At 35.4% G+C, this 26,924-nt stretch overlaps 1 protein-coding gene across 4 annotated transcripts in view; it reads left to right on the top strand.

Moving 5' to 3' along the window:
• Positions 1 to 26,924, top strand: part of LOC132142643 (glutamate receptor ionotropic, NMDA 2B-like) — a 109,183-nt gene that overhangs the window by 51,674 nt on the left and 30,585 nt on the right. For all 4 annotated transcript variants that reach the window (XM_059552655.1, XM_059552653.1, XM_059552657.1 and 1 more), the window contains exons 4-6: positions 17,770 to 17,913; positions 24,320 to 24,590; positions 25,151 to 25,343. In XM_059552655.1, coding sequence (XP_059408638.1) covers positions 17,770 to 17,913; positions 24,320 to 24,590; positions 25,151 to 25,343 — 608 coding nt within the window. The remainder of the gene's footprint in view (positions 1 to 17,769; positions 17,914 to 24,319; positions 24,591 to 25,150; positions 25,344 to 26,924) is intronic.

Here is a 26,924-nt window from a genome sequence, read left to right as displayed (position 1 = left end):
TTATATATTTTTTAAATACTATGTTTTTATTTTAAATAAATACAAATCAAAATGCTTAGAGACTTATTGGTCTTATTTCCAGATCTGTGATCTAGACAAAATAGACGCAGAAAAATGTATCACAATAATGCTTTACATAACAGTATTCCTGAAAAATCTGCATTTTAGATCTCAAACAATGATTTTAAACCAACAATCTGAACTGCATGAAGGTGTTAAATCATTCAATACTTTTACACCAATAATAGATCCTTAAAATTATTCTGTCTTAGTGGGTAGCCAGTACAAATGAGCTAAAAGGGGTTTGATGTTGTAGCCAATGTGTACTACAGCGAGAGAAAGAGAGATTTGGAAAGGAAACTTGTATGTAAGAGGGTGGAGTGTGAAAGGTGGAGAATGACGAGGAGGAATAACGTGACAAGGAAGGGAATGACGAAAGCGAGATGAACCGAAGGAAAATTTGTGTGAAATACTAAGCGCAGCACTGCCAGAGATGGAGAGACAGAGAACGGCAGACAGAGAAAGCGAGTTGTCATGAAAAAGAGAAAAATATATGCTGATGGATTTTTACTTACATAAAATATTTTTAATGCACGTTGTTTTTGCGTTTAGATGCACTGCGATTCAAAGGTTTGAGCTCAGTAAGATTTTAGTTTATTATTATTATTATTATTATTATTATTATTATTTTAAAGGCTTATTTGACTTTTTAGTTACATTTCTTTTTGATCAAGTAAATGCAGTCTTGGTAAACATAAGAGACCGAACTTTTAATGGTAGTGTTTGAGTTTGAACTATTGTGAGGTAATCAACAGCTTGCCACAGCACTCGCTGTATCTTCTTAATAAATTACAGTTTCTTTTTATTTCGCAACAGAGCAATCATCAATCAGACGTTTCGGCAACAAGCCTTCTTCAGTGAATCGTACAATAACACTTCCCACAAGAATTTTTTAAAAAGTGAAGTCTAATAATCACAAACTCATACCAGTCAATCGAGTACATTAAAGATGAAAAGCAAAAGAATAATCACAAAGCAATCAACACATCAAAATGATAGTACAAGCACAAAATATACACCACAAATCAATCAAAAATTCACCAAACAAATGGACCGAAACCTCTCTGTGAATGAAAGTGGAGGACGAACCGACACATCAGGCCACTATTACCAAAAAAAAAAAAAATAAATCAATAAAAAAACTCACTATTTAAAAATAAAAAACAAGAAAGATCAAAATGTCATTAAGACCCAAGGGAGACATGCTTTTTAATCGATACATCCAATAAGCTTCTCGTTGTAAAAGTTTTTCCTCTATGTTACCACCTCTTTAAGAAATTGTGACTTTTTTGATGCTTGTACAAATTAAATCCTTAATATCATGATTATAGTCATGAAAATGGCTTGATTGATTTGTGGTGTATATTTTGTGCTTGTACTATCATTTTGATGTGTTGAATGCTTTGTTATTATTCTTTTGCTGTTCATCTTTAATGTACTTGATTGACTGGTAGATTGAGTTTAGCACCTATGATTCTCCACATGGTGATTATTAGACTTCACTTTTTTATTTTTATTTTGGGGAGTGTTATTGTATGATTCACTGAAGAAGGCTTGTTGCCGAAACGTCTGATTGTTGATTGCTCTGTTGCGAAATAAAAATAAACTATAATTTATTAAGAAAATACAGCGAGTGTGGATCCTTTATATGAAAGTGATGTTACTCATTGATCTAGGCACCCACAACTAAGGTTGAGCGCAGTGATTTTTATTTATAGTGTTGAACAAAACTTAAGGGCTTAGACCATGTACAATTTTACTTTTACTATACTATTGACAGTGTAGATTTGTAAGAAAATGGTACAGAACAGAAGTAACAGATGCCTGGTTTCTGATTGGTCTGTGATTGGTTGGATAAATGAGTAGTTCTGCCCTAAAGTCAAGCTATTGTTTTAGCTGATATTGCTTTGTCTGATCCTGAACAAACAAGACAATGTTTTGATAGTGCCAAATGCTTATACTCTTTAAAGGGGAATCAATCTACAAATCCTGATTTATAGTTGTCTTTTCACATTAAGATGGGGTTCAACTGGTTTAACTGCAAATTTATTGGCATAGATGCAGGTAAAAACAGGGCACATTGGTAAAAGATCTATATAGACATTAGAATTCCCAAATAATCATTATTTCATAATTATCAAAATATAATGTAATAAAGTCCTTACATGTCTCCATTTCGCATGTTCTTGACCTAACAAAATGCACATAATGGGCCAGTAGGTAGCACTTCAGGCTGTTTAACCTTTTGTTATAGTTTCATTGAATGGTATATCAATATGCAGTATATAAATAAGAGTAAACTATATGCTGCTTACTATTAATGTGACTTCTGCTGCATGGTTTTGCATAGTGCTTTGCTATCAATTACCATTTTTTTAAGCAATGCAGTTTGATTCGTAAAATGCAAATTAATTTGCCTGTTTGGGCTGTGAAGAATGAGACAATGATTTTCAAGATTGGCTGGCCTATTAAACTTGACAAGCAGGCAGCAATGAATTATGTGATATTTTAAAATATGTAACATGTGAATTTTATTTGAATCAACACATAGCTATAATTATTGATGATAAAAGGTTTAAAGTAGGGGTTTTTTGTTTTCTTTTTTTTCAACCATTGACCCATAGGCAATCACTGAAAGAGCCTGACTTTTTTTTTTTCTTTTTTTTTTTTTTTGTCATGTTAAATGAATTTTCTTTTATTGGCGATTGTTTAAAATAGCTGAGAAAGGGCCTATATATTTTTTTTTACATTACCAGCTACACGCATCTTCTCAAAGTTTTCTGTGTTTTTCCTCTATTTTCCTTTTAAACCTTTTCCAATTTTCTCTCCTCTTTATCTCTTCCCTCACTACCTTGAGATTATTTAGGCAGTTTAAAGACCCTCGATACATACTAATGCAGCTTGCACACATGCACACATCACACCCTGGTGCTTTTGATAAAGATCAAGCATTGAGCTTTCAGCAGAGAACTCGTGTTGTGTGTGTGTGTGTGTGTGTGTGTGTGTTTTGGCTCTCACAAGGCTTACATGTGTCAATAAGTGACTAATTGCCTTTATCCTCTGTGTTACTAATGAGCTCTATTAACTGAAAAGAGCTGAGAATTTAATTACCATACAGGGTTGAAGGGTATGAAAAATATCAACTCTGCTTCCATACTGTCCCCCTTTCCTCTCCGACTCTCCACTTTCCTTTGCCTTTCTTTTGTATGTTTCTTTCACTTATTCTATCCATCCTTTTCCTGCTGTCTTCGTCATTTGAGGTCGAAGGATACTTGAGGATCATTTCAAGTAAAAACAGTTATATATATATATATATATATATATATATATATATATTAACCTATTTACATTCTTAAATGAATATTCTGGATTGAATACCTGATATGATGACTATCAAAAAATTATTTAGGCTTGTTTCTTGCTTTCAATAAAAAAGTGTGTAAAGCACTAAAATTGAAGAAAATAGGGCCAATTTTATTTTTTTATGAAAGCATTTTTTCCAGTCATTTTGGGGATTTAGGCTTCATGTTGTTATGGCAACAAACTAAATGTAATTTAATGCAGAAAAGGTATATATGCATTTTTTTCCACTAAAAATCATATAAATGCATATTAACTTTCATTCACCGTATCCCAGATTTTTGTTTTTATTTAAAGAAAATTCCAAATTAATTTAGGTGTAATCAACATTATTCCACAAATGCTGTGTTGAATAACTTGTACTGAACCTAAAATATTCTTTTAATGCATGTTCCTGGTGCACAAGAAGCTACTTCAAAAATGTTTCAATGTCAATTCAGTGTTATTTAAAAAAAAAAAAGACTTGTACTTTTATTCACTAAGTTCACACTGCTATTGGATAATGTTAACCAATAGCAAATTTAGGCAGTATGTTTAGCATACTGTACTTACATTTGTCTAGGACCACTTTGGTATGCCCACTTTTTAAGATCCAGATTAATTCCAATGAGTTTTCCTCATGCATTCATCAAATTAGAGAGGTAAAACAGGCTGTCAATGACAGTTAATGCTGGCTTAAAAAAATCCAAGTGAGAACATTGATTTGAGCAGCTCGAGGATGCTAAAGATGTGTAAAGAGCTCTTTGTGATTAGAACACGGGTTAAGCCTAATTTTAGAGAGCGAGGATTGATCTGTTTTGATTACGAATTCATTGGATGAAAAAAAAAAAGTTAAAAGATAAAAAAGAGAGAACATAAGAGAAACAGTAAGAAAGAAGAAAAGAAAAAAAGGAATGTGAAATTGTGCTGTTTTCTCTATATACATTAATTTCACTTTTAAATTAGCTGTCGAAAACTGGTGGTATTGAATACGCTGATAATGGTGTTTAAAGCTCAGACTGCACATGCATGTGTGTGACATTCATTATCCGAGCGTTCGGATGTTAAGCGATGTTGGCCATTGCTTCCGAAGATAAAGTGTTTTTTTTGTGCTGCTGTGTGAGTTTGCGTATTTCCCCAGGTCTTTTTTAATATGAAGTGCTTAGAGCATGTGGTGTGTGTCTTAGGATGATGAAGTGTTTAGAGTCAAAGAGTGTGTTTGCGTGTGTCTTTGGAAGATGAAGTGTTTTTAGTCCCCCCTGTTATTACAGTCTATTTCAGTCTAACTGAGCCTCATGCATCTATGTCAAAGTAAGGGACAACTGTGTATGTGTGTGTGTGTGTGTGTATATAGGGTGAGTGTTTTTCTGATGAGGTGAGTCATGTCTGTTTTCATTTTTATTGTGTGTTTGAGTTTGTTCCTTCCGGTTACAAATGTCTTTGTGTTAGTGTGTCTAGGAGTGACTGTAGGTTTCCATGCTGTTAGTGTATCTGAAATGACACTGCATTTATTAATATGTCTAGGAAGCTGTGCTTTGTATAATATAGGTACAAATGCGCTTCTTAAATGTGTTTATGTGCACATCCGCAAAGTTTTTCTATGCTTTATGAAAATGTGGCATGCATCTTGCGTGAGGACATGGCACTGAACGATGCCTAGACACGCTTTGCTTGCGGAGGAGCTTGAATAACCATAACAATTTGCATAACTGCGCTTGCATGTGTTCAAAGGCAGAGGTCAGGAACACTAGCCTAAGGGTTGCTTTAGCGCGGCTAGCGGTACCGCTGGGAAAGTGCGTTGTAGATTCTGTGTAAGCTGGTGATAACAGGTCCTCGTAGCCTTCGTGCATGTTTTGTTCTGTTTCCACAGATGAAATGCAAAGAAATACAATGCTTTGATTAAACGAGCCTGAGGAGAAAACTGGAATGGGAATTCAAGAGTATTATCACTTTATACAAACCGTCAAATTATTTTGCTTCACACATAACCCGTTTCTTCCAAACCGGATGTCTCAGCAAAAACACATACAAATCAGTGATAGTGTTTTATTTGAAACGGGCAGTGTGGGATTTGTTCGTATATTAGTGTTACCGACATAAATGAAGAGATTTGGGTTTCAATTATTCATACTTCATTTCCTGCTGCCCACATTAATAGTGAAACGCAGGGCTTGAAAAGGACTTGGCATATTAGAATTTTAGTGGCGCAAATATTGGGAGTTCATGAGTTATTAGTGCGACTGATAATTATAACGGTCAACAAAGTCCTGGGTTTTTAATACGGAAATAAATGGGTGGTAATTTAGGAATATTACACATGAACTTAGAGTAAAAGATTAAATAGTTGAAAATTGGCCATGGGGAGAGAGAATTAGAGAGATAGGGATTTTTTTTTTTTAATGAAAGAAAGGCGATGTATTCTCTTTTTGCGCCATGCCAAGCCTACTTAGTGAGCCAAGAGAAGCATAACTGCTGCTTCTTTATGAGATGCAGGAAGTCTCATTAAATTGAGCAGGAGTGACTCCTCTTGGTCTGCTGCAGATGCTCTCAGCAAACGGGGCTGAGACCTTACACTTCATTTAGACACGGAGGGCAACCGGCTTTTAAAACTATACTGTAGATGTTAAACGATGTAAACGTCACAGTGTTATTTTGGGAGGTACAATTAAAGTGAAGGGGGACAGAAAGTGCAGCAAAAATTTCTGATCTCAACTAAGTTTTCTCTTATGTCTTTCTACTAAGTTTATTTGTGGCATACTAGTTTTTCTTTGCACAGGTTCATGTTCTTTTGGAGCTAATTAAGACAAGGAGCAACAAAATAAATGGGAGCACATAGAAGATGTGTTCGGTTCTTTTACCAAAGGCCTTTAGTTTACATATTAAGTACTGTTGAAAGTTTGGGGTGGGAAAGTTAATGAAAAAAGTCTCTTCATCAAGGCTGTGATTATTTGATAAAAAAAAAAAAAAAGATTTATATATATATATATATATATATATATATATATATATATATATATGTATATGTATATGTGAAAAAAACTCTATCTACTTAAATCTATATTTTAAAATGTAATTTATTCCTGTGCTGTAAAAGTAGAATTTTCCGCATCATTTCTCCAGTCTTCAGCATCATATGATCGTTCAGAATCATTCTAATATGTTAATTTGCTGTGCAAGAAATATTAAACATTTTGACAACAGTGCTTCTTAATATTTCTGTGATTCTTTGAATAGAAAGTTGAAGAGAAAAGCATTTATTTGAAATAGAAATCATTTGTATCGTTATAAATGCCTTTAATGTCAATTCTAAACAATTTAATGCATCTTTGCAGAAAAAAAATCTTAATTTCTTTTGAATATTGATTTAAAATAACAGTCAAAGTGTACATAAAATTACAAAATTAAGGAAAGTAATTAAATGGATGTACTCACACCTCTAGTTAACTGAAGTTAACTGAAATAAATATGAAGGAAACAAATAAATATGTTTGTCAATCGCGATCACTATCTGTGCAACATATCCAGTGTTTCATAATTTTCACTCTGATAATTAATACCATCATTAATTTAATTAGCCACATCCTGATATTTCCCCTCATCAAAAATCAGCATCAACTGATGTCACAAATTCTGATACAAGATAACCTAAAAAATAGCATCCATTTTATAATGACTCTGAGCGGCATGTCTTCATGTATGACTGATAAAGTAATATTTCATTCACCCAAAAATTCATGGCATAATAAATAACAACATATGTGTACAGTATGTGGGAGTGGGAGTTGTAGTACACATAGTAGCTGGTAAAAATGGCAGTGTTTACATCATTGGTGGAGCCAGTTTCAAATGTTCCTCCCTTCCTCTCAGACACAGAGATGAGGGAATCGTTGCCCCTTCAGAACAATTGGTTTTGTTCGGGGAGAGATAGAAATGATGAGGGGTTTGGAAGAAGAGAGGAACGCGTGTTATTGACTTTCCTGAAGAAAGAGACATAAAAGGGGGGGGGAAGCAAAAGAGGGAAAAAAGAAGATAAAGTCCAGGTTGAAAGACAGAGGGAGGAGGTAATAGACAACAGAGAGACGGGCTGACATGACGAATAAGACATGATGCAGCCAAGACTGATAATGGAAGAGAAAGTTTCAACAATTAATGAGCCTGGTAGCACATCTCATTTTCTCTAGAAGAAAAACAGCTAGAATGAGGGATCAGAGAAGTAAGGAGGGGGTGAAAGTCTTTGCTCTCATTTCCCTTAGAGGGGCCTTGAGGCAGAAAAACTTGAAAAAGAGTAAAAAGGGGGAAGAAAATGAGGTCATTGTGTTTCTGACATAGAAACTTAGGCCATCGCCTATGGCTAATGCATGGGCATTATCTTACTAAGTTATTAACTAGACAACAGTTCGCATCCCTGAGTGTCGTTTATGTTATTATGCTGTTACAAAGCCCTGTGTTTGAATATTTAGGTGTGCGACTATTCAATTAATCTGTCAGTTATTTCTTAAATGTATGCATTCTTATCTATCTATCTATACTCACACAAAAATAAATGCATACAATGTTTACATATACTGTATGTATGTTATATCTTGATAATTTTTATACAATTTTCTCTAAAATACAAATAAAACACTAACATCTCAAAATGCTTTAAATGCTACAAATTAATTTAGGCAACAACATTATGACTATGAATGATGTACAGTATGAAAAATGTATATTCATCTCTATTTGCTGAAGGTTACATTTAGAGGGATTATAAAATTATTAGTCATTTAAGATTAACTTTAAGTGCACTTTAGATAATGGCACTTAGAGGTAATCTAAATGTAAAAATCAGAGTAAATGAGCATTCATATATCAATGATGACTAATATGGATGAATAGAAAAACAATGCACTCCAGCCATATAATCATGCATAGCAAAATAGCAAACTATTTATCATTGTTATTTGTGTATATGATTGCGTTATTATAATTAATATTATTATTGTCATTATTATTAATAATATTTTGTATTATTATAATTAATTCATTCATTTTTATGTAGTTTCCATTTTAATTATTTTTTTTTTTAAATAATTTTGTTGTGTTTTTTTATTTTTTATTTAAGTAGTTATCTTAGAACAAGTTTAATGGCAATGGAAAATGTTCTAGCTAAAATGAACTAGGTAATTTTGTTTTTTATTTAATTTCTTTTTTTCTTTTATTTCAAGAAACAAATGTATTTTTATGGTTTTAGTTTTAGTTAATTATAATAACCCAGCTCTCAAATGTATTACTATATCATGCATCATACTGCTTTCTTATATTGCAAAGTAGATTTTTTTATTTCTGCAGTGACGTCACTGAACAAGGTTTTTTTGGTGGATTCTCTGGAAATATAGAATTTTCCAATAAGTAGTTTCAGCCCTACAGTAGTTCCTTACATATCAGTGTGTACGTGAGCAGCTTTTTAAACTGCTATTTACCGTGTCACTTTGACAGAGTGTAATCTCCACCAAAAGGCTTTACATTCAACAGCTTACGCAATGATTCATCTTGTATGCGGGCTACAGAACTCCTCTCTGGAGAGAGAAGTAGCAGTGTCGTGCCACACGCATTAGTGCATTATGAGTATCCTCTCTGAGTGTAATAGAAATGATTGTGAGGGGAGTTTTAGTGCTTTTATGGTATTGTTTATCTCCATGATGCTGATTAACGCAGATGCACCTTGGCCTCATGGCACTATTGAGACAAGGTGTCTAGACGTCACTCACACCTATGGCTGAATTCGTTCTCACTTTATCATCGAAATTCGGGGCCTCATGAAGAGCGAGGGAAGTGAAAGAAAAAGGGAGAGGAGATGCACAGGGAGAAAAATAGGAATTATCTCTGCTGGACGGAAATAGCCCCATGTTTTAATCAAAGACAAAAATTAGATTTAAAAGCGCTGACGGGAGGGGGCCGTATAATGGGAATTAAGGTTGTTTTGTTAATTATGTGTCATATGTAATTAATTCAGTGTTTGATTAGAGATTGAGGGAGGGAGGGAGGCCCTTAAATAAGATGTGATGATCAAGCACAATGTTTTGATAGTCCAGAATAACATGAAAATAGTTTTTTTGAAGATTAGAGTAGAAACAGATAGGCTTAATAAAGTAATGCCATTGTGCTTTCAAAAAGAGATTTTAAAGGTGAACTTGACTTTTTAAAAGATTAAATACATTCAGTGTAATGACAAATACTGTATTTTTGTGTTAATAAATCATCTCAAACTAAATTAATATATTTTAATGTAGGTATTATGACTTCAAAACTGTAACACACTTCATCTTCATATATATATATGAAGACCATCTGAGATTTTTTTTTTTAAATGAGCATTTTTATCAGGCTCCTATGAAAATAACATGCATTTTCGACAATAAGGCATTTAATATCTGACTAATAACCTTCTCATTGCAATTAAAGTGAAATGACTGAACCTAAACATATACACTGTATATTTGAAGAGACAGCTGATAAAAATTGCTTACTGTTTTGAAGTCAACATTAAAATATATTACCCTATATACTGTATATGTGTGTGTGTGTGTGTGTGTGTGTGTGTGTGTGTGTGTCTCATTGTTCATACTCATTGTTTACATAATTATTATTCTTTTTATTATTTTACACAACTGTTCATGAGAGACACAGATGGCACTTGTCTTGTAGAAAGAGCCAGGCAGAGAAATGCCAGGCTGTGGTTGAGAATATTGGATACAGGACCATTAAACATAAATAGTGTGCCCGTAGAAGAGTATAAACAGAAGAGCAGAAAATAAACCCAGCACAGCCCAAAGAATATAATGCAGTATGATGTTTATTTGTGTTGGAGCTATAGCAGCATGGGAACTCATATGCTGAATGAACAGCTGGACATGCAGTGGAGCCTATTGATTGTTTATATTACATAAGGCCTGGGGAAATAAGACGTTTTTAAATAAGATATAAGATACAGAAAGAGTAAGAATGCTGTTACTTCTGCAACAGAAACGCCTGTGTGTGTATTTCAGTGGTTTGTGCTGTCACCTTTATTTTTGCACAAATACTCTAGATAAAGATGTGTGTTCTCCTGATGCATTGTTTAGAGACAAAGCTTTTCTAACACTCATTCAAATACAAATTATTTCTAGACTCTCTCAGTTGTTTTTCAGTCCAATATTAAAGTAAGATGCTCAGTTGATTTTACAGATCCTCCATTATTCACTAAGATCAGCCTCATTATGTGAAACACAACAAAAGCAGAAGATTGTGCAGGGTGAATTGTGACGCTCTGATCCTTTGATGGCTCGGGTTGTTATGAGCAAGACTCTCTTTTTATTGTTGTTTCCTCTGTGTCTTGGCTTCCCTCTCTCTTCTTCTTTCTCCTCTTCGCGTTCTTTCTCTAAAACCCCTTGGTGATTTATGACTCATCATATCCCTTTCTACAGTACAACCCAAGCTCTGCTCTGTATTAGTGTATTACAGTGGATCTATCTATCTATCTATCTATCTATCTATCTATCTATCTATCTATCTATCTATCTATCTATCTATCTATCTATCTATCTATCTATCTATCTATCTATCTATCTATCTATCTATCTATCGTTCTATCGTTCTATCTCTTTGTCCGTCCGTCCTGTCTTTAGTCTACAGTAATTATATGTTGTTGTGGGGGTTTGTATAATTCAGACGTCTCTTTTTCAATAATTTTGTGCCATCATTTTTTTTTCTTACTCCTGCATTGTTTTTCCCCCTCTTTGATCCGGAGTGTATCTGTGCACTTTAATTTCAGTGAATGTTTTATCTCCAGTGATCAAGGTTGTGCTCTCTTTTTCTCCGTGGCTCTGTGATTGCTGCCAGCAGCAGTAGAGGCTGTTAATGCTGCGAGTCTCCGTCTCCCTCTCCACACAAACACAAGCTCTGTTTGGCTGTGGGCTAATGCCACTGGTGTTCTGAAGGGTTGAATCTAAACCATCTGGTCAACACAGTTGTAGAGGAGAGGAGCTGTATCAAATGAAGAATTCTGGACTCTTGACTCTCATTTTATCTCACTCTCTTTCTCTCCTCCTTTTCCTTTCTCTCCTTCTACTTCCTCTCTCCATGTCTGTTCTTTTTCTCATCTGATTTTTATTATTCAAACCTGTCTCTGAGTCTGTGCTAAGTAATAGATTTTGAAGCACTACTCGCTGGAAGGGCCTCTTTCTATTGTTGTAGAAAATGTAGAAAATCTTTTTCACTTTCACTTTCACTTTCACAAATGTCAGAAGTTGCTCTCTGGTTGAGTTTCAATCAGTATTGAATATAGAAAAATCATTGTCTAAGATACTACTTCTGATACAAACCTCAAAAAGACTTATTTTAATTTAATGCATTTCTGGAAAAGAGCTTTCCTTAGAAAGTCTTAGTTGCACCACATCCAAACTTCATTTGACCAGCACAAATCCAATAGGTGTTATTATACCACAAGCTATAAAAATGGAAAATTGAGGCTTCACATCATCAACCCATGCCATAAAAACACATAAATAATTTTTCTTTGAAACCACACATTCATAAAATTAAGCAAGTGTAAAAATATAAAATATACTAACTTTCAATGAATGAATCAATAAAAGGGGTAAATAAATGGTTTAAATGATTATTATAAATAATTATATGATTAAATGGAATAATAAAATGATCAAATAAATAATAATGAATGAATGAATATAATAAAAGAAAGAAAATAAAACACAGCTTAAATGTGTGGTTGCTTTCTTGAAGCAACACAGAGGCATCTTTATCTTTGGCTTTCTGGCTGCTAAACAGCCTTCCAATCAGTCTGATACTAGATCCATCATGGCAGATCAGCTGATGAATCACTTGAATTTAGATGCATGCTTTCATCAACTGACCTGATTCTTTATTTCTAAAGCTCTCCCTTTCCTCTCTTAATGACATGCTGTTCTGGTGCGGTATCGTCGATGGCAGGAGCTCAGCTGTTATCCCTTCCCAGCAGTCAAGAGTTAGTGGGAAACTTATTTTATGCCTCGCATTCGAATATTAAAGATGCTTTGCTTATAAACTGCCTCTGCAGGACACTAGTCTCCATTATTGAAGCAGACGGGAGGAAAGTAGTAATGTAAGGTCTGCATTAGCTCCCTGCTGCTCGTGCGGGACTGTTCTTAGTATAGTGGATGGCTAGGTTGGCCACTCTATTGGGCTAAACAGGTGAAAGTGGAATGAGAGTCTGCTAATTCACTTGCATGTGCAGTGGATGTGTCTGTGATCGCTCACTTTGAGATGAATAGACTCGTATTGGATGGAGAGGAGAAACGGAGCGAGGGTGATTGATGACAGGGAGGGGGTGAGGAGCAGAAGTGTAGAACGACGGATTAGAGAGGAATGATCCTGAAACAAATCTGACACATGGTATCCTATATTATATGTGTGCGTGTGTGTATGTGTGTGTTAAATGTAAAGTCAGAATGGGAGGCCATATGTGGCATTTCACATGTGCATCACAGTGAAGGTGTATCTGTTGTCGGTGTTGTGTCATTTTTGCAAGGAGAAAGACAGCTTGGAATCTGGAATGGATCGACTGACCATTTTTTCTACTGACTAACAGAAACTGTCAGTAAAATAAGCATGTGTGGTTGACCTTAATAGATTTCTCTCCTGTTTGGGGTGAAGTAGAATTATAAACTAGATTATTATTATTATTATTATATTATTATATTGTATTTGTACAGTTTCTGACATTACAACAGTTGCTCAAGGTTATTAAACTACAAGGTGCTTCCCAGAAAACAAATGTAATGCTGATATAAATATATTATTATTATTATTTTAAATGTGTAAGGGGAAACAGGTCAATTTAGCTCAAAGGGAATCATTTAAGATTTTAAAGGGAATTTGGGCAGAATCACTGTTTAATGGCTGATCACTGAGTCATTGAACGAGCTGTATAAGATCAGCTCTGCAGTGGATATTAAAATCCAAAATATAGTGAAAACACTATTAATTAGCACAGTAACAAGATCGACAGTTTAAAAAATGTACTTGTATGCACAAAACACAAGATACTTCTCTTTTCAATATGAATAAGACTTATTGGATAAATCTAAGACAATATAAACTAATGTAACACATAAAGCACTCACACATTCACACAAGCTGCAGGAAGAGAGAAAGTGAGGAAAGAATGAGTTTAAGAGAATGGAAATGTGAATATGTGCAATTGCATAGACGTGAAAAACCATCAATCACTTAATTAACCCTTGAATTGAGTTCATCAATGAGGTTAAAATGTATATTTTAATATGTATATTTATATATAAATGCACCAGTTCAGCTAGAAACTGGAGGTTCTTGCGTTGCCTGTGTAAGGGGTTTCCTTTGTTGTCTTCGTTGCTAAAAAGGGGGTTTCCCGAGGTTATTGATTGGCTGGAGGTTCAGTAGTCATTGAAGTGACGTCTTGGGAAGCCAGTGGTTGGGCGTTGGATGAAGATGTGGAGTTGTGGGCTGGTTGAAGTTTTGAGGTGGTCACAAGACCCGAGGTGAACTCGGAGACAAAACTTAATTTAGAACACAAAACTCTCAACAGAGAAGAAAAGAAATTAAAGTGGAGGAATAGAAGTAACGAGACTAGATGGTTTTCTTCTCATTGTGACTAAGTAGCAGCAGGTGTGCAGGACGAAGCATGCAGGAACGGCGCTCAAAGAATGCAAAAAGTAATGTCAAAATGCATGGCTAAAAGCACAAAGCAAAAGCGATGACTAAAAAGCACAATTTGATGGTGTACTGAGTATTCAAACCGGGTTTTTAGCCAACTGTTGACTTGACTAATTTGATATTGTCTTTGCTCTGGGTGTTGTATATTTCTCCTCTCAATTCATAAATCATATGTTATCTTATCAGTCACAATTTTCCCACTCTTGCTGAGTATAATTTTGGACCGGTTTTCTATAACAAGAATATGATACATTTGACAACGTATTGATTGGAAGAAACGTTTCAAGCTAGAAGATTCAAACACACACATACTAAACATGAATATGAACCCTTAAGCTTTTCAATAGTTATTAAAAAGACATACACAATAAGTGATTAGAACATGATAGTCAAATGTGTGGGTTACATACATGATATGGAGTTAAGCGATGTACTGATACTCGTTTACAAGTCTTTTTGAGTTCATTTTGGTGCATCTACATCTGTAAAAGACAGTTTCTGTGCCATTCTGTGAACATAAGGACAAGGAAGTATGTAGCTCATGATTTCTTTTAAGGATTTACATATGTGAATGTCAGTTTATGCATCTCTTTGACCACTAATCTCGGTTATTTGGCCCAGATTTGACAGTCTCCTTTCTGAGTGTCAGTAAGTATATATATATATATATATATATATATATATTTTTTAAATGTTGAAAGCTGTTTGAAGCTGCTAGTTTGTTAGGCTCGCTTCAGACAAGCTGGTTCTAGGTTCTGAATTACGAACATCCTGTCGTCTTTGCCCTTTCTGTGAAATTTGGCTCCTCATGTTTCAAACCTGTTCATGATGAATCTTATATTGTCTGAATCAGTCTGATACCCTACAAATGGTAATGGTTGAAACGTTTAAAGTCAATATAGTGTTAAATTAGAAAAGTGTCTAGCTTTAGAAATAAATGTTCTGTTTCTTTCTATGCTGCAACAGCCATGATTTCTTTTTTCAGAAACTGCATCTGAATTAATGTTTAGTTATATCTACAGACAGTTTTTTAAACTCAGAGGTTGCATTAATGCATTTACACTGCAATTGCATAAATAATGGCATAAGATGAATGGGTTTTTAATGGGTATTAAAAATGTCTTATTATTATGGAAATATGAAATGATTTGTTTTAATGAAATGATACTCTAAATAACAAACTAAAACTGCCTTAAAAGATAGTTGGACAGCCTCTTGAGAAGTTATATGAACTTTTTTATGGCTGTCCAAGAGTATTGTTTCTAATCCCAGTCATGTGTTATGTAATGAATTTGTGCTTCTACCATCTAATCATCAAATGTATTTATTCTTGTGATGGCAAAGCTGATTAATAATAATAATAATATATTTTTACCAATTTTAAAAACAGCTGTGCTGCTGAATATGTTTATGGAAACCGTGATACACATTTTACAGGTTTCTTTGATGAATAGAAAGTTAACATCATTTATATACATCTTATGGACATAGAAATAGAAATGGAAATCTTTTGTCACATTATGTCTTTACTGTCATTTGTGATCAGTTTAATTCCTGCTTGCTGAGTAAAAGTGTTGATTTCTTTCCAAAAAGAAAAATAAATCTTCCTGACCCCATGACTGGAGTCTTACCTCTCTTATGGGATCAACTCCAAAAGGGAAGAGGAGGAATTAAGAAATAGGAATTAATGAATAGAAGGTGGCAGAGACACACATACACACTGGCAAATCAGGCACACATTAAACATTTAGTAAAAATCTCCGAAACAAGAATATATAAACACATACGTAATACATTATACTACAACTGTTAGATTAACAACCTAAGCCCCCCTCCCCACAGCCCCATCAGTGTTGTTACCTCATTAAAGCCGAGTCAAGGTAATGGATCAGTCCATCTCGGAGCCCAGGGGAGTGGCTTTGATGTTGAGTAGAGCGTGGAGACCTGAAAGAGATTTCGCCATGTGGCATGACTAACAGGGCAAACACCCACGACCGACTTCACACATGAGTGCACACACAGAACAATCAGACATTTACAAGCATTTGCAGACCTATACGTATATCAATGTGTATTCATTCATGTGCACTGTCACACATGTGTGCATAGCTTTAAAACATTTTGGTCTATTTGCTACTGACAGCTTACACACATGCACGCACACACACACACACACACACACACACACACACGTTTGTTTTTGTGAAAAGTGGGGACATCCCATAGGCGTAATGGTTTTTATACTGTACAAACTGTATATTCTATGGCCCTACACCAACCCTACACCTAACCCTAACCCTCACAGGAAACTTTGTGCATTTTTACTTTCTCAAAAAAACTCATTCTGTATGATTTATAAGCGTTTTGAAAAATGGGGACATGGGTTATGTCCTCATAAGCCACCCCCTTCTTGTGATACCTGTGTCATACCCATGTCATTATACAGAGTTGTGTCCTGATATGTCACAAAAAAAAGAGCACACACACACATCAATGTATGCATATTCGATGTGAAGAGTTCATCAGCATGCTTATTATAAGCATTTGAAATCTTCAATTCATTTATCACCAATGTACTGTGGATATTTCATTTTGATATTTGAACTGCCTGGTATGTAACATTTGTTTCAGGAGTGAAGTGGTCATTTAGAAAAATGTGTCTCATTCACAATCACATGCTTTGATGCAGCAGATGTTAGATGCTGTTGGGGTTGGTTCATATTACTCTACCCTCTTTCTCCTCCTGATCCTTGTTCCATTCATCCAAACTTAGGGGCTGTTCACATATCGTGCCTAAAAACGCGTGGAAAACGCTAGGCGCGCCGCTTTCTCCTTCTTTCCAACGCGCTCGGGCAGAAGCTCTCCTGAGGCGTCTGCTGTTGCTAAGCAACAATGGCGCGCTCTCTCCATGAACACACGGAAATTTCAGCAAAGGATAAATGGATTTGCAGCACAAAAAAATCATCTTGGCCTTCATCTTGGCTGAGCTTTTAACGTTGTTATGGGAAAGGATGAAGCTGATTGGTTAGTTCTTGTCACATGACCTGCGGTGCACTTGCGGCATTCTGAAAAGTTGAGATGTTTTTAACTCGATGCGGTGCGGACGCGCCTGGAAAAAACCAGGGGGGCAGGTTTTCATATTTTTTTGTGAAGCACCCCTGGCCGCCGCCAGTGGCTAGCGGACCCCCACCTGCTGTTAGCATTCCATTGACTCCCATTCATTTTGGCGTCACTTTGACAGCGAATAACTTTACATCTGAGGCGTTTAAAGACTCCATTTGTCCATTAATTATTTCTAAAGAAACACGAAAATGTATAAAAGGCTCCATTACCTTTTATCTTACGTTATGGTCCCATAGAAGCAGTTTTTGTAAAAACTAGGCTAATGATTGCGTCATAACCAAATCTGATACAAAAATGATACTTAACTTTGGATTTGTCAGTTTGTCTTTGGGTTGGAGGCAAAAATTATACAAGAATAACTGAGTTAAAAAAATGACTGAGCAAGCAGATTCTCATCTTTCTCTTTGACATACTGTATGTACTGTTGAAAACCGTTATGAATTATAACTATAACCTACTGACATCCTATTATAATGTGATTCCCCTCAATTCTTCTGTTCTCATGCATGCATTTTTCTTTGTTTCTTGCAGGATGACCATTCCATGTTCTTCCAGTTTGGTCCCTCTATAGAGCAGCAAGCCTCTGTCATGCTAAATATAATGGAGGAATATGACTGGTACATATTCTCCATCGTCACCACCTACTACCCTGGATACCAGGACTTTGTCAATCGGGTGAGACTTTTTTTTCTTCCTCAATTCAGTTCCATTTCATTTTGGTTTAACCGTTAATTTAAGCAACATTAGTCGTAATTTAAATTTACATTAAATCATTTAGCAGACATATAAATGAGGAAAACAATAGAAGCAATCAGACCAACAAGAGAGCAACAGTATTCAAGTGCTGTGACATGTCTCAGTTAGTCTAGAACAGTACTCATAGAAAGGTGTTTATGTACAGTATATATATATATATATATATATATATATATATATATATATATATATATATATATATATATATATATATATTAATCTAGATTAAAATGGCTAATTTGAATTCTGCCGAAGGCATTCAGAATATGTGTGCTACCCAAATAAAATAATGACTAAAAGTGAGTCTTTGAGAACGGGTTTCTCAAGCCAGGTGGTGCATTAGACCAGGGACTCATCTCCGGTTTCCAAAATGCATCACAAACTGCTTGAGAAAGCTGTAAACTAATTCCACATTGCACAAGGTGCAAACAACCTTACGCCTGTTTCACACATAATCCGTCTGCAGTGCGTATGCATTGCGTATTTTTTTACGCACCCATGTTAACGGATTCCAGCGTTCACGTGGTTGCGGTCCGTCAGTGCATTCCAGGAGTGTTGCGTCTGCAGCAGTGCAGCGATCGTTCACGTACTGAGTAGCGGACTTCAAACGCGTCCTGTGTGAAAGTACAATGAGTAGGAGTCCGTGCTGCTTCTGCACCACACACGTAACGCACATGGACTGCATACGCACTACAGACAGATTATGTGTGAAACAGGTGTGCGTCTTGTCAAGGTTTCCATTGGGAAGTTTCTTTAAAAAAAAATTCCCTGAAGCAAACCCGGCAGCATCTTAGCTGCATCCATGTTAGCATGTCACGTTTAATGTGGTAATTTCACAGTAGGCATACACACAGGTTTAAAGACTCGTTTTCGCCCCCTACAGATTCGGCTAGGTATACATCCGCGCTAAAATATCAAGGTGAAAGTCATCATAGACCCAGCTCCCAACCCAACTTTGAGAATAGATTAACGGCGATATTTTTTTTTTACCACCCGATAAGAGTCTCACGTTAACGCCGATAACGGCCCACCACTAATATATATATTTATTTATATATACACACACACACAGTATCTCAAAAAAGTGATGAGAGTTCTTTGTGCCATGTTGAACTTCCAGTGACCACAATAAGAGAGTAAGAGTGACAACACCAAATTTAACACACCAGCTCTCCATTCACACTTGAGACATTATAACACTGCCGAGTCACATGACAACGAGGAGAGAAAATGGCTACTTGGGCCCAATTTGGACATTTTCACTTAGGGGTGTACTGACTTTTGTGGCCACCAATTTAGACATTAATGACTGTGTGTTGAGTTATTTTGAAGTGGACAGCAAATTTACACTGTTATACAAGCTGTACACTCACTACTTTACATTGTAGCAAAGTGTCATTTCTTCAGTGTTGTCACATAAAAAGATGTAATAAAATATTTACAAAAATGTGAGGAGTGAGAAACTGTATATAAATAAATAAATAAATAAATAAATATATATATATATATATATATATATATATATATATATATATATATATATATATATATATATATAAATTAGAGTGAGCTTCTGTAAAGGGGCATAAGTCTGTACTGGAGAGTTTAGGTACATTGGTGCAGTGTCATTGGTTGTCTTGTAGGCAAACATCAGAACCTTGAATTTGATGCAAGCAGCTATTGGCAGCCAGTGCAAACTGATGAAGAGAGGTGTGACATGGGCTTTCTTCGGCTTGTTAAAGACCACTCTCGCTGCTGCATTCTGGATTAGTTGCAGAGGCTTGATAGTAAATGCCAGTAGGTCCAGCAAGGAGAGCATTACAATAGTCCAGTCTGGAGAGAACAAGAGCTTGGACAAGAGGTTGTGCGGCCTGCTCTGATAATACACATATAGTAATACACTGTATGTCAGGTCAAGTTTTATGTCTTCATCCAAGCCTGTCTATGTGCATGATTCAAGCACCTTAAAAATAAAACATTTTCTGATGTCAGTTCAGTTCAAGTGTTATTTCATATTAAGCTTAGAAAGACTGCAGGAACCCATCAAACATAGTTCACATGTTAGCTAAATATATACACTACTGGTCAGAAGGTAAGATTTCAAAATATTTTTTGCTAAAATCTCTTGTGCTCACCAAGGGTGCATTCGTTTGTTAAAACACAGAAAAACTAATATTGTGAAATAATATTAAAATATTTTAAAATGTATTTTATTCCTGTGATTTTATTATTATGTTTAATTGTCATCCGCATTGCTAATAATAAAACGTGTTGTTGTAATAATGGGGGAAGTTGTGGCCTAATGGTTAGAGAGTCGGACTCACAATCGAAGGGTTGTGAGTTCGAGTCTCGGGGCCGGCAGGAATTGTAGGTGGGGGGAGTTTATGTACAGTTCTCTCTCCACCCTCAAAATCACGACTGAGCTCCCCGGGTGCAGCAGCATAAATGGCTGCCCACTGCTCCGGGTGTGTGTTCACAGTGTGTGTGTGTGTGTGTTCACTGCTCTGTGTGTGCACTTTGGATGGGTTAAATGCAGAGCACGAATTCTGAGTATGGGTCACCATACTTGGCTGAATGTCACTTTCACTTCACTAATGCATAATATTTTTGTGGAAATCGTGATACATTTTTTTCAGGATTCTCGAATAGAAAGAACAATATTTGTTTGTAATAGAAATCTTTTGTAACAGTGTATATAAAAGTCTATAAAAGTCTTTGATGTCACTTTTGATCAATTTAATGTGTTCTTGCTGAATATATATATATATATAATCAACCCTGAACCTCTGAGCAATATAGCATGTATGTGAATTGTTGTTGTTACTTTTATTTATTATTTTAAAGCTATGTTTAACACTGAGAGTATAACAGTTGTTCCCTGAACTTTATTTATGAAGAAATTTGGATTGGTGCAGAAAAGCATTGCAATGTGTTTGCAGGGTGTTATGGGTGGTTACCAGGGGTTGCTAAGTGATTTCTATTGTGTTTAGAGTGGGCGAGAGAAACACATCTCTGTTTAAAACACCTATCCAGAGCTAAACCAATTTGGCCAAATTGAGATGGGGATCTCTTGATATCCCAGACTGCTGTTTGCTTCACTGCCCCTAATTCTGGAAACTCTAGCTGGTTCGGTTCACACCCTAATACTGCTGGGGTGCCAGCCGCTGCAGCTCGAGTCTCTTTCATCATCAGGTGTTTGCCAGTGCTCCTGTCTCAACTAATGCTCTCGTCCTCTCCTCTGTCTTCTGTATGCTGGGGCTCCTGTCAAAACTAATACAAATTTCCTTTCACCTACTTTCAGTATACGTCGCTCCTATAGGAACTAATGCTACTTTCCTCTCAAATTTAATGTCTTTTTGTTTCTGATTTCAAGGCATAGTTCACTCAAAAATGAAAATTATGTCATCATTTACTGACCCTTATGTCATTCTCAACCCATGTGACAACAGAAAAGAGGCTGCACGCAAGATAGAAAGTCAGAATGACATGAGGGTGAGTAAATGATGACTGGTGGAATTTTCCCTGTAACCATCTTTCTGTTCATTCATCACACCTCTCACACAATATGTGGCTTTAAACTGGTATACGAGCCCTATAATAGTAGTGTTGATTAATTCATGCTAGCAAAAACAGCCTCTCTAGAACAGGGTTATTTATTGTTAACTAAAACTAGAACTATTAAAACATTTTGTTAATTGAAATAAAATAGAAATATCAAATGGAAAACATTAAATAAAAAAATAAAAAATTAAATGTTGCTTTGGCAACTAACTGAAATAAGTTTAAGTTGAAGAACTAAAATTACTAACTGGGGAAAAAAAAAAAAGTTGAACCTAAATATTAATATTTAAAAATGACAGCAACTAATAAAAAATTACAAAGGCACATATCTAAATTACTAAAAAAGTAAATTAAAATAAGTAAAAATATAAGTGACAAAAAAAGTGAAAAAGTGACGTGACATTCAGCCAAGTATGGTGACCCATATTCAGAATTCGTGCTCTGCATTTAACCCATCCGAAGTGCACACACACACAGAGCAGTGAACACACACACACACACTGTGAGCACACACCCAGAGCAGTGGGCAGCCATTTATGCTGCGGCGCCCGGGGAGCAGTTGGGGGTTCGATGCCTTGCTCAAAGGCACCTCAGTCGTGGTATTGAAGGTGGAGAGAGAACTACATGCACTCCCCCCACCCACAATTCCTGCCGGCCCGAGACTCGAACTCACAACCCTTCGATTGCGAGTCCGACTCTCTAACCATTAGGCCATGACTTAACAATAAAAGTTCTTAATTTTGAAAAAACTGTAATATTACATACATAATACTAAAATAACACTACTTTAGAAATGTTTATAGAAATATTAATGTACATTGCCTCAACTGGGAAGCAATATCTTCAACTTACAGTCAGCTGTTGTCACAGACCGCCTAAATTTGTCTGGCACACAGTGCTGTGGATAAAGTTCTTAAATACACAGTGCAATGGTCAGGGTTGTGTTCTTTGATTTCTGCTGTACTTTCAGTATTTCCTCAAATCGGAGCAACCTCAGGGCGATGCAAGCAGAGCCCAGTAGAGGTCCAGAGGATGCTCTGCTTATTGAGGAGGCTCATGCAGCAGGCTCTTGATGTTCTTGCAGGTGTATAGCAGGCAGGTTTTTGATGCTTTACCAGTGAGACCAGTGCAAGGCTTTGTGTTGCTGTCTGCTGAGGGAGGAAAAATGGTTCAGACGATTTCCAAAGCTTGAACAAATTGTGTCCAAGGCTATACTCCTCTCCAGCCACACTGACATCTGTTTTCTTGTGCCTCCTATTTGGCCCTTCATCTTCTGCAATATCCTTGGGTTGCTGCAGTACCTGTGCAATTGTATTCTTTTACTTTGCGCTTTGTAAATGACCGTGGAAATACCTTGGTATTTAAATGAGTAATTCAGTATGTGTCAGGAAAATATAATTTATCAGCGAACTGATCAGCCGTTGTTAGACTGTATTAAATATGCACCATCATTTCTCATGTTTGTACATTTAGCCAACATCTAACACTCACTAATATTTCTAAAATCTCAACATAATGTCAATTTTTCATAATGTACATTTATATAATGATGTCTAAATTCATTCTGGGATTTAAAACTATTGATTTTAGAGTAGTTTAGTTGAATTGTAATGCCATTCATTTTTTGTTATCGGCATATCAATAATTAGCAAATTATCAGTACTGGCCAGAATTAACTATAGTATAAACCAGTGTTGTTACATTTAACTAAAACTGTAATTATTAAAAAGTAAAGAAGAAGAAAAATCTGCCACTGAAATAAAATAAAATATGAATACAAATTAGGTTATTATTTAAATAAATATTTAAAAGTGACCCAAAAATGAAAATGCGCATTTTTGGGGTAACTGTCCCTTTAAGAAAAGAAAGATACCTGAATAAACATGAGAAATTTTAACTAACTGAAATAAATGTAAGTTCAAAATGAAAGATATATATATATATATATATATATATATATATATATATATATATATATAACTGAAATAAATGTATATATATATATATAGAAGACTAAAACTCAAACTAAATATTAAAATGAAAACAAATGTAGAAATAAAAGCTAATTTAAAATATTAATGTATACATTTTACTGTTATTACTTTTAATAAAACAGTATATAAATAAAATTTAAATAGTATCAGTGTACCAGAGACCATCATAGTAATTTTTAGTAGGTTTACCCCTGTGGTACTGGATGCTCACACTACACTTGACTGCATGTGTGTAATGATACTGTCAGTGCAGTTTGCAAGTCTGTCAAATTGGCTGGAAATATTGGGCGAAACAGAAATATGCATCATCAGAATTGTGGGTACTATAATTTCATCTCCCTCTAGTTCTGACTGCAGTAGATTATAATGGAAAGCATCTCTATGGACTCGTGTTTCAACAATTTGTTATGAGGAAATGCATTTGAATGTAACTGTGTCTCCTCAGACAAAGCAGAGCAGAGCAGTTCTGTGCATTTTGAAATGTGGATTAGGTTTGCTTCTCTTTACAAATCACAGAGATCAAAAAATGTTTGCTGGGCTAGTATCTGGAAGAAGCGCATGATGGGAATTTCACTTTTATGATTAGTGTTTTCACTTATTCCTTTAAACAAAAATTTAGCTTTCCCTTTCTATCTCTTGTTGTCTTTTCAGCAGTTTTCTTTTTAAACTCTCATATATCTAAAGAACAAAAGTGAACCATTTCGGGAGAGCTGGAGGCAGCAGGAGGCATGCTGTTTTTTTAATCTTTCGTCTGTTTTGGCTTCATCCAGATCCGGAGTACCGTCGAGAACAGTTTTGTTGGGTGGGAGCTGGAAGAGGTGCTGCTGTTGGACATGTCAGTAGACGATGGAGACTCAAAGATCCAGAACCAGATGAAGAAGCTCCAAAGTCCTGTTATACTACTGTACTGCACAAAAGAAGAAGCCATGACCATTTTCGAGGTGGCCCATTCTGTCGGCCTCACTGGTTATGGTTACACTTGGATCGTACCATCTCTGGTGACAGGGGATGCAGATAATGTACCCAGCGTCTTTCCAACAGGTAAGAAAAGAAGGATTGGATTTAAAAAAAAAAGGTGAACTTCATGGGGAAAAGACACTTTTATTTACAACTATGAAATATAACTTACAGGCACACACACACACACACACACACACATATATATATATATATATATATATATATATATATATATATATATGTAACACACAACTGGGAGTAAATATTTAATAAATATAAATAAATGTTATTGGAGTATGTTTTACTAAATAATACAAATTCTGTTTTTTGCTGAATTCAGCAATGCATGCCACTTCTTTTTTTTTTTTTTAATTTACTAGCAATTTCTGAATGAAAATGTATTCTACACCATTTTTGTCACTGTATTGAAATATGTCAGATGATCTAACACTTACTAAACTTTGTAAAATCTCAAAATAATATGCATTTTTCTAATTGTACACTATAATGTTGTGAAGCCTGAATTAACTTGTCGCATATCAAATTAAAATGAATAAAGCTATATAGAAATATTTAGCTAAAAAAATACTCAAATATTTCAAATGCTTGTATTTACTGAATTTACACTTCCTTTATCTCAGGTTTGATCTCTGTTTCCTACGATGAGTGGGACTACGGACTGGAGGCTCGAGTGCGTGATGCTGTAGCCATTATTGCCATGGCAACCTCCACAATGATGCTGGATCGGGGTCCTCACACGCTGCTTAAGTCTGGATGCCACGGCACGCCTGACAAGAAAGGCAGCAAGTCAGCAAGCCCCAACGAGGTGCTGAGGTGAGTCAGGCCTAGCAGGGCGCCAGAGTTCAAACACTGACATCTGGGGTCTGCAATCATACACATACACAGGCAGTCTTGCCAGCATACACACACTTACAACACCTGCTCAGGAGGGTTTCTAAACTAATGGAGTGTTTTGAAAAGGGTAAAGAGCCCTAGACAGGTGCACAAACATATTGTTCATGCATGCATACATACACACCATGGTTGTTAGATGTTGTAGGTGCTGTCAGAGACAGATCTTTAAATTACCAGTTGTGATAAAGGAAAATGGATTACTTGATCTATACAGTTCTAAATGTAGTACTTTGGGATAACGGCCCTTTTTATGCCGGATTTTACAGTACTGTTGAAAAATTTGGGGTTGGTAAGATTTTATTCTTTTGAAAGAAATGAAAACTTCTGTTCAACAAGGGTAGTAAAATAACAGTAAAGCAATTGATAATATTACAAAAGAATTCCACTTTAAATAACTGCTATTTTTTGGCACTCTGTATTGAACAAAGAATCCTGAAAAACATCTATCATGGTTTCTACAAAAATGTTCACCATTGATAATAATGAGAAATGTTTCTTGCGGAGCAAATCAGCATATTAGAATGATTTCTGAAGTATCTTTTGCACTGAAGATACAAAAAAATTCAGCTTTACCATAACAGGAATAAATTTAATTTTAAAATGTTTACATATTATTTATTATCATACATATGTTTTATCATTAAAAAATCTTATCTGCCCCAAACTTTTGATTGGTGGTGGATATTGCTGAAATATGTAAGCTTGTTTCAGAGATTTCTGAATTTTGGTTTAGTTAGCTTTCAGTGAACCGTTGTGCTTAAACATCATGTTCGTGGTTAAATATATTAATATATAGGTTAATTAAAAAAACTATTTAATGGAGGAATCAAAATCATGGTATTGATGTTACTGTCTGTCCTTGGTTAAAACAAGATTCCTTATTATGTTGTTTTAAAGGCTGTAATTTTGCTTTGGAGGTGCAGTACAAAACTATGCATTTTGAGCACTTTGTAGAAAATATATAAATAATTAATCACACTTACTGTTTGTGATTCAGAGGCACAAGATGGTCCAAATTAAAGTGGGTACATTTGTGCATTTTGAGATTTGAAAAGCAGTCGCCAGTAAAAGATGGGAACACAATTAAAGGTTGGAGTTATACTGCGTCACTGTAAAATTAATTTTAACCACTGACTCTTAACATCCTCATCCATTGAGAGTACATGTAAGGGCGTTTTGCTTTTGCAGAAAACAGAGTCTTCTAGACATGCCAACAAGATGAACAGCTACAGTGTTTGAGGGCGGGCCCAAGCACACATTGTTCACGGGCAGCCAGTGAAGAGCATTATGCAAATGTGTTGAAACATTAGTGCAAACAAGGTTTGCGCAAGAAATAAGACTGAAATTACTGACAACATGCTCCAGGCAGTTCAGAATCGGCAATAACTCCTTTTGTTGCACTTTGATATTTGAAGATTTTTTACATTCACAAACAACTATATTATACACGACATTTTAATATCTTACTTACATTTGGTTTAAATCTACGTAAATATAATG

Source organism: Carassius carassius, chromosome 6 (genome assembly GCF_963082965.1).
Source record: "Carassius carassius chromosome 6, fCarCar2.1, whole genome shotgun sequence".
Classification (NCBI taxonomy): domain Eukaryota; kingdom Metazoa; phylum Chordata; class Actinopteri; order Cypriniformes; family Cyprinidae; genus Carassius; species Carassius carassius.
This window is presented reverse-complemented; position numbering and strand designations above follow the sequence as displayed.